Raw genomic sequence first — 9480 nt, forward strand, 5'->3', positions numbered from 1 at the left:
GCAGATAAACCACGTCCCACGTCTAAAAAAAAAAAAAAAAACCAAACCAAAAGAATCTGCCAACAACCCTCACCCCCACCAGGATAGCCCACATAACATGGGTATCTATAGGGCTGGGGAGATGGCTCAGCAGCTGAATGCTTGTTGTTCTTCCAGAGGACAAGGGTCCCTTCCCAGCACCCACACTGGGCAACTCACAACTACCTCTAACTCCAGTTCCAGGGTATCTGAGACTCTAAATGACTTGATTTCTGTGGGCACCTGCACAGAGGGCACATTCATATTAAGAAACAGAGTATCTACACCCCAGGTACGTGGCAGTTATTAAGCATGCATATATGGGTGCTGGGAATTGAACTCTGGTCCTCTGCAAGAGCAGCAAGCACTTTATTTATTAAAGATTTCTGCCTCTTCCCTGCCACCGCCTCCCATTTCCCTCCCCCTCCCCCAATCAAGTGCCCCTCCCTCGTCAGCCCAAAGAGCAATCAGGGTTCCCTGCCCTGTAGGAAGTCCAAGGACCAACCACCTCCATCCAGGTCTAGTAAGGTGAGCATCCAAACTGCCTAGGCTCCCATAAAGTCAGTACGTGCAGTAGGATCAAAAACCCACTGCCCTTATTCTTGAGTTCTCAGTAGTCAGCAGCAAGCACTTTTACAGTGCCGAGCCATCTCTAAAGTCCTATGTGTGTTTAGGACAACTGTCCAGATCCTTCAGTCTTCCTGCACCTGCCTGGCCCCAGTGGGTGCAGGATTTGGCATCCTTACCACTAAGGCGCTTATTCCAAGAAAACTGGTGAAGAGACACTTGGGCAGTCTCTGGTGTGGGATCTGCATACATGCACTCTCCAATTCTAGCTGTTGGCACTCTGGCTGGCACCTGTCTGTCCTGGCACTTATTGCACTCCAACCTATCCCAGTATGGAGTGACCCAGAACAGCCATAAGTCTGCCCAGCATGTGCCGCTCAGGAGACCTACTTCCAGCTGGCAAGGGACTACGGAAGACTATTATAGAGTATAGCATCCCCATCATCTCTTACATCTTTGATGCTCACATGTAGCTGGCTCAAACTTGTTTTTGATTTGTATCAATAGATTCCACCTCAGCCCCAGGGTAGGGACCTAACAAATGGCAGTCAGGATGTTCTGTCCACTGTGCTTACTTAGTGGTAGTGGCTCTTGGCTTCTAGGCTAACTCATTCCACTAGGCAATGAGTCAATTCAGGTATTTTGCTCTATACTTGCCCCTTCTTAGGATAGTGCTGGAGATGCACCTAACAAACAGCTGTCTGCCTAGAATGAAGGCGGGGCACTTAAGACCCTGAGCTGTTGTTGACGACAGCCCCCCTGACAGGCAACTGCTGTCTCCTTGAGCATGAGCTGAGCTAGTTCCCTGTAGGGAGGGTCCTGGGTATCTCAGAGATCTAGGGGTCAGAAAGATGGCTGTGGGTAAAGGCACTTGCTGAGTAAGCCTAGTGACCTGAGTTTGATCCCTGGAGTCCAGGAAAAGAACTGACATCGGTCATCCTCTGACCTCAAGTATGTTAATGAGGTAACCTGGGTCACCACTGCTAAGGAAGCCAACTTAATAGGAATAGGGCTGCAGCATTAGAGCCCTTCACCTTGCAATTCGTCTCTAGTGCCACCTACCACACCAGAGTTCAACTGCTAAGTAGAATCAAGGAGAAAACTTCAAATGGGACTATAAGCCCTAGACCCTACTTTGATTTTCCTTTATACCATTTTTTTTCCCTCAAATGAGATGAAGTCTGGGTATCCTTGGGCTTCAACTTGAGATCTACCTCTACCTTCTCTGTGCTCAGAGGCAGTACACGCTGGGGAGATGGCACAGCAAGCATAGTACTTGCCTAGCATGCAGAAATGCTGGGTTCCATCTCCAGAATCACACAAATCTGCATGGTGGTTGGTGCATGTTTGTCACCTACCATTTGGGAACTGCAGGCAAAGGATCAGAAGTTGAAGATCATCCTCAGTTAAAAAGCAAGGTAAAGGCCAGGATGCAGTGTTAAGACCTTGTCTCTTTCCTTAAAAAAAAAGTGTGGATATTGGGGACAACTGAGGAGCTTGTCTTCCATGACTGAACCCTAGGTTTAGTCCTTGCCCCCAAACCAGAAAAGGAGTGTGGTTTCAAACAGGAGGCAGGAAGTTCAATTAGAGGGTTTAGACATACCTTTCCAGTCCCAGCCAGGGAAACCTTTCTAAGTCAACAGATCTTCAGGCAAGCCCAAGGCTGCAGGGTGTGGCTGAGGTTAGGAGCCTTGGGGATTTGTGGGTTGTTTCCCCTTGTCTGAAGCTTGCCATCAGGCCCTGGCCTGGCCTCCCTTCCAAGGAGTATTATTCTCTTTTTGTCAGGAGGAGCACAGTGGGATAGCCTTTGGGGGGGTGGGTGCTCCCCAAACTTCCAGCTTTTAGGACTCCACCCCACCCCTGCTCACTACTAGAGGCAGTCAGGGGGGACCTTCTCCAGAAACTGACAAGGGGTGCCAGCCTGCAGCTGGATGTGCAGCCAGAGCAGCAGGCACATCTTGGAGGCTGCCCCAAGGACACAGCTGTCACACTGGGCTTAGCAGCCAGAACACTGGAAATGCCCTTTTATTTCCAGCTACTTTATTAGCTCCCAAAAGGAAACCAGTCTACTGGGGCATACATTTTTTTCCCTCCTAAGACCTAAGGGTACACAAGATTGTAAACTGTAAACTTGTATAAATGGTCTCACACCTGAAGGTCCGGATGCTGCACTGGAGAGGGGGAAGGTTGTATGAAGGCAATATCCGAATGGTGACGGTGTCTTTTTCTGTTTTTGCTTGAAGAACTTTGAAAGTGCAACCTGAGGATTCCTAGGGGGAGTACTCTGACCACCTTTACCTCCGGTCATTCCCAACAGAACCCTGAAACCACACTGCAGTAAACTTGAGTCAAGTAGTCAGAGGCTTAGTGGCAAATCTTGAGGATAGAACCGGGTAACATTTGAAGCCAGTTTCCCTGCAGTTGTGGAGAGATGCTGTTAGATGCAGGGCCAATTGCTAGCTGCCATGCTGGAATGTTGTCTCACCCATTAAGTCCAGTCTTTGGGGTTTTCCAGATCTTTCACACCTTGTATTGAATCAGACTTCCAGGTGGTACTAGCTCTGAACAGCAGGCTAGAAAGTCACAATGGATGGAACCAAACACCGCTCAATATGATCCTCTGTGAAGTTCAGTCAACATTAAGAAGAGATTTTTCATCATCTCACGCTAAGGGCAGAGAGCCACTTGGAGATTTTTGGGCCCCATTTTGGCAGTGAGGTAGAAGCAGAGAAAGGACTTGTGAGAGTGATCACTTGATGAGTAGCCAGAATACTCAATTCTTCAAATGGTTGAGCTGGTGAATTCCCCATCTTTAAATACTTGACTCTCACCATGCCTACTTAGGCAAGTGACCCTGACCCTTTCTACTTGTATTTCAGATTAACAGTTGGGACGAACTGACGGGAGATGCAGAGAGGGAAAGAAACAGCGGTCTCCTGCAACTGTGAACTAATACTTACAGTCACAAAATTACATGCACAAAAAGGCAAGGACCTCTGGGACTAAAATTTCTTAGAAAAATCTATAGAATCTTTAAGCTTAGAGTTCCAGGCGGTTTCTAAAGTGCAAAGTGGCAGCCTGTGTGGTGAAGTGAGTGACTGTCAGATTCCATCGAAAGCAAACAGGAGTGATGGGGTTCTTTCAAAATGGCTTTTATTGAGACACATTCAGAGCTTCGGCACCATTTCCATCGGGGAACCCATTTCCACTGTGGTGGCTAAACCCTTTTTGGTGCTGGAGGTCTCACACCCATCCATCCACTTGGCAAGGCAGCACCAGAACTCAGCTATGATGTCCAGACAGGACAAGCCCGACCTCACTTCCATGCTACCTGCAACCATCTCATTAGTGTTCCTTGCACATTTTAGGCTAAATTTCCAGAAGTGGGAGGTGGCTTAAATACCAGCTGGTGTTTCTGATTGGGTGTCTGTAGCATGTACTGATGAAGATAATACTCCCTGAACCATAGTTGCTGCACACATTCATAATGTATCCTGGCAAGACTGATTTCAGAAAGCTCGTGCTAGAATTGTACATTTCTTCTACTAAAAGCTTTTCTTGGAAAGAGGTTCAGGAGTCCTGGAAGGTAGCCTGAGTTCTCTGAGGCAATGTTGCTGAGAGATGGCTGACCCAGTATGGAGAGAAGTGCTACCCTAAATGCTAGGCCACTTCTGCCTCCTTACTGCACTCTGAATTTAGCCTGTTCTTGGAATTCCCTACACAGTACATCTACCAGCTCCTTCAGTGCCAGTGCCCCCAAATGTGTGCTCTCTAGTCTTTCTTTTCAGGGCAAAAATGGCCAAAGGACTCCAGAGGCAAAGCAGTTGTCTGTTTGGTACAACGGTTGCCATAAGGTGGGAATGAATGGTATGCAGGGAAGAAAGACCACCAGAGGCCAACATATTTATATCTGTCACCATCGACATTTACATAGACCCAAGTTACTCCTTATCAAAGGGGAACAGAAAACCTCAAGGATGTTTACTTTTGCAGCAAAAGGAAACATACACACGCATGAAAATAATTTGTAGCTGGTACCTGGAGAGAGCATGCTTTAGGCAAATGACAGATCGTGGTTTCCCACAAGTTTTCTTCGTAAGCGTGGCTTCCATCTCTACTCAGGGTGCTGGGGCATCAAACAGCGTAAGATGTAATGGACACACAGGGCTGTCTTGTGTAATAAAAGCAAATATTTACATTAAGCACAATACAGCAATTTATTTAGATGCTTAAAATGAATACAAAGGGAAATAAAGACCACAAAATCATACATACTACAACAGTGTGTCATATATTAGATGGTATAAATGAATACACCCAGCGGTGCTCAACTAAAGAGGAAACTAAATATCCCAAATGTAGCACTCAACTGTGCTTGCGGCTCTGACACAACACTCTTACAGATCTAAAAGGTGTCAAAATTAGTAGCTGTAAAATCAATTCTTGCATGTTATTTTAGCTTAAAAGGTCTCAGAAAGAGATCTGAAATATCAGTTTTGACAACTGTAATGTCAAGGATACTCAGAACAAGAAAAAAAAATCCTATAATACAGGAGAGTCCAGATATATATCTTATGTGGCTGGCCTCTGTTGCAAGATTGTACAAGGTTATGTGCAAAAACTATGTCTGTCCAAAGGTCCATACTATCGCAGGGTCAAGCTTCTGCTAGGTAAACTAGATATAGCATTTATCACACAGCAAGGGCAACACTAAAAACCAATCTATGACGGGCACACAGTAACAGTGTCATAAGCATCACTTGAGGTCTAAAAGACTGTACAAATATACATTTCAACTATTCAGAATGAATACATGAAAAAAGGTCCATGTTCCTACTAGACACACTGGACTGGTAGCATGTATGCCCGCCCTGCACTACTATGTGATCAGGGTAAGGCTTTCCCAGGACATCCAACCAAACATCTTACCAAGGGAAAGAAATGCTGGAAAAGCAAACAATGAACTGCTTTTCCCTGTGAGCATTCATGAGCCGCCAGCTTATTGGTTTTTCACACTTCATTACTGAATCTACCAGAGAAGGGTCTGAAGCAAGATCAACCAATCACATGTCATAGACATAGAAATAACCACTGGGGCTGTAGTGGTCATATGTCCCCAACAGCCTGACTGACCAGTCCTTGCAAGGCAGTGCCAGTTAGAAGACAACTCTGCAATCAGATCAGAGGTCCAAGATGCAACATGGCCCATGTGCTGGGGTGTGCCAGGCCCCTCAGGCTTGCTGGCTGCTCAGTTTTACTCCAGTTAAGCTGCCATGCATGGGATCAGCAACTCCGTCAGTCATGCTGTCAAACTGCTCCCCATCCTCACTGTCAATTGTGCTATTCTGCCACTCAATCTGTGGGTTTGGTAAGCGCTCTGCATTCTCAGATGCATTTTCCCACTGTGACTGGTCCTTGGACCAAAACCCTTCAACTTTTCCATAGGAACTATTCTTCCATTTTAACTGTTCTGTGTCATCTTGCACTGTAGCCTTTTTTTTGGCAGCTGGCTTACTGCTCCTTGCATCTTCACTCTGGGAAGACTCATCAGACCAGGTTCCTGGTTTCATCTCACGTGTGTTATCCTCAAAGTCAGAGATCTGTTGGGAACCAGGCCCACTCTCAGATGGTGAAGCACCATCTTTCCACTCGACTACATCATCTTGGTCTACCTCACTGTCAGAGGCATCATGCATTAGTTTGGTTGGTTCCTCAGTCAAATGGATAGTTTCATATTTTGAACCATCCTCCTCCTCTTTTTGGTCTAGCTTCTCAGATTCCAAAGCATCCTCAGGAATGACCTTCGGTACATGCTCCTCTGGATTATCACTAGGAATTTTAGGCTCAACTTCAAAGACAGGGTCAAAAGGGCTGTGGCTTCCATTGGATTCTTCTTCTAAATGCTCAAAACTATCTGAGAAGCTGTCGTCTTCCTTCCCAAGGCTAAGCTTTTTGTCAGCAGTCTTACTTGCATTGACTCTTGAGTCCTTCTCGTCATGATTTTCAAACAGCCACTCAGCATCAAAGTCCATCTCGTGTTTGACTTTATTTAATTCTTTCATGTTAAAGCCTAGCAGCACACCGGGCTTGTACTTCTCACAGTCACGAACACACTTCTTTCTCTTGTTACTGAAATGGGAAGCAATGTCACTCTTCCACAGCCACAGACTGGCGGCTAACTTCTCAATTTCTCTCCTGGTGGGATAGGGCTGTTTGTTGAAGTATTTTGTGAGAAAGCTTTTCCTAGCTTCGTAAGAATCATCTTCATGACCCTTGGGGTCTAAAGCTAAAACAACAGGCTCTTCAGGCTTCTCTTCAAAGCAGCTGGGAGAATCACTGTCATCCTCCAGCTTTCGCTTTTTTAGCAGAGGAAACTCCACCTGTTCATAGGTGCGCTTCACAGGAGCCAGGCCTGGAGACTGATTGAGCCGAGAAGGTGCGTTTGTTTTGTCCTGGCCATTCTGGGTTTTTCCAACACCCCTGCAGTGGACTAGATGCAGGGTGATGGTTGAGGCTGTCATGTTGCTAGTATACACACCAAGGCAATGGATACATTTGTAGGTTAGCTTTTTCTCAACTGGATGAACTGTCTGAATAACTTGGTGTCTTTCTCGTAAATGATGTGCAAGTGCATCAGATATGGGTCCTTTTAGGATTGAAAAGCAAAGAGGGCAAAGGGTTTTCCCAACATCTTTTTTATAGGGCACTGCAGCTTGAGGTGAACTTTTAACAGGAACGTCTGCCTTTTCCTGAACTTTTGGCTGTGGCTTTGGAGGAACTGGGGCATTATTTTGGGCATGGTAAGCAACTGATTCGGCTGGGGCATCCCTCAGGTTGTATGTGGTCACCAGAAGATGGATGTTGGTATGACTCCCCTGTTGCAATGTCAAATCAAAGCTCAAAGTAGAATCGGTTTTAGGTCCCATCTCTTCATCAATGTGAACCATTCGCATGTGTGCTGCCATCTTTTCCACATCATTGAAGGTTGAGCGGCAATATGGACAAGACAGACCATGAATTAACATATGGTTGAGCAGGGTATCTGTGGGCAAATAGCGATTACAGTAGAGGCATTTGCTAGTAAAATTGTGTATTTTCATAATGTAGTTAGCTACTGCTGGGACTTTCTCAGCTTTATGCTCCTTTTCAAAGTGAACACTATATACATTCTCAGGGAAAAGCTCATTACAGATTGTACATATTTTCCACTTCTGAGTAGCACAATGGTTGCTTGGAGGAGGGCCTGTGGCTGCTGGTGGAGGTTTAGAACCGGATTGACCTAATACTCTAGAAGCCTGTGACTGAGACACAGAGGGAGACTTCACCTGGCCTGAAGGTAGAGAGGTGGTACTGGCAGTCTGCAAGGAATACCTGGCCGCTGCTGGGGGCCTCTGCTCGGAACCAAGCCCATACGACCTCCCATTTCCACTTGGAAGTAGCTGTTTGACAGACTGAGACTGCTGAGGGATGGAAACTGGAGCATTGCCACCTAGACCCAGTCTCACTGACTGGCCAACACCATAGCTCTGGCCTACAGATTTGACTCCATAGTTGTTTTGCTGCAGGTGAACATTGGACATCATATTGACTCCTGTTGAGTTTAAGTTAGGCTTTGGTATTGACAATCGATTCACCATCTGCTGTGATGGCAAAGACCGGACATTTCCAGAAGCAAGGGAACTGATTCTTGGTGGCAGTCCCATGCCCTTTTTCTCTTGAGGTTTGGGAGCAATCAGCATCAAGGGTTTGGCCCGGGGAACTACAACATTTGTGTGCCCAATCATGGCAGTGACCTGATAGCCTATCCGTTCATGGTCCTCAATGACATGCTGTACCAAAGCTTCATAGGACTTGGGCATGAAAAGGCATCGCTTGCAGTGGATGTTACACTCTTCTCGGGCATTTGCACCCAGGGGGACAGCACCATTGAGTGATTTTTCTCCTGCCTTTGCTATGTACGGTGCTGCTACATGCTGAAAATGTTCCCTGTAGATGTGCTTCCTGACAATCTCATATAGAGGGTCTCGGTAAGTGCACTTCTTGCAGTAATACACGGCTTGCTCTACACTGTCAGCCTGCTTGGGTTTAAGGCCATCGTTTTTGTTTTTATCTTTGAAAGTGCTGAGGCTGCTACTCGGTGCGCTGGAGTTTGGAGCATGAAATATTTTAATGTGTGTTTCCAAAGTCTTTTTATCTGCATTGAAGGTACAGTAAGGGCAATTAAGGAGAATCCTATTTTCAAAGTCTTCACTATGAACATTCCGGAAATGACTTTTGTAGGCAGAGAAGAATTTTGAGGAAAACGGACAAGCACTGCAGCAAAAAGGTTTTGTCCGATAGTCCTAAAAAATAAACGAAACAAAACAAAATAGAAACCAGAATGAGAAGGCCACTTGAGGCAGGTATTTATAAGTTTTAGGCACCTCCCCCTAGGCATTCCCAGAAATTCTTCAAGGCAATGATTTTTAGAGGTTTCTCCTGCCAGAAAACTAGAAAGAGAAACTCAAGAACTTAGGTGCATTTTGAACCAAATACCTTTATTTGTGTCCCTGTGTAAATTAAAACTCAGTGCTAAGTTCTTGTCAATCCTCTAAAAATGGCTAGTCATATTTGCTGGCTGGTTTCGGAGAGATGTCAAAGGCATTAAAAACACACACACACACACACACACACACACACACACACACAAAACAACAAAAAACAGGTTTCAAGAAAAAAATATTTTATAGCTAAAAACCATGTAAACCAAGCCGGGCGGTGGTGGCGCACACCTTTAATCCCAGCACTCGGGAGGCAGAGGCAGGCGGATCTCTGTGAGTTCGAGACCAGCCTGGTCTACAGAGCTAGTGCCAGGACAGGCTCCAAAGCCACAGAGAAACCCTGTCTCGGAAAAAA

General features: G+C 45.9%; 1 protein-coding gene across 2 annotated transcripts in view; it reads right to left on the reverse strand.

The window, feature by feature from the left end:
* Positions 1 to 4783: 4783 nt before the first annotated feature.
* Positions 4784 to 9480, reverse strand: part of Adnp (activity dependent neuroprotector homeobox) — a 24982-nt gene continuing 20285 nt past the window's right edge. For both annotated transcript variants that reach the window (XM_050120152.1, XM_050120151.1), the window contains one exon: positions 4784 to 8927. In XM_050120152.1, the coding sequence (XP_049976109.1) occupies positions 5817 to 8927 (3111 nt within the window). In that variant the 3' untranslated portion in view covers positions 4784 to 5816. The remainder of the gene's footprint in view (positions 8928 to 9480) is intronic.

The sequence above is a fragment of the Alexandromys fortis genome, unplaced genomic scaffold (assembly GCF_014885135.2).
Source record: "Alexandromys fortis isolate MF-2015 unplaced genomic scaffold, M_Fortis_MF-2015_v1.1 scaffold_141, whole genome shotgun sequence".
NCBI lineage: Eukaryota > Metazoa > Chordata > Mammalia > Rodentia > Cricetidae > Alexandromys > Alexandromys fortis.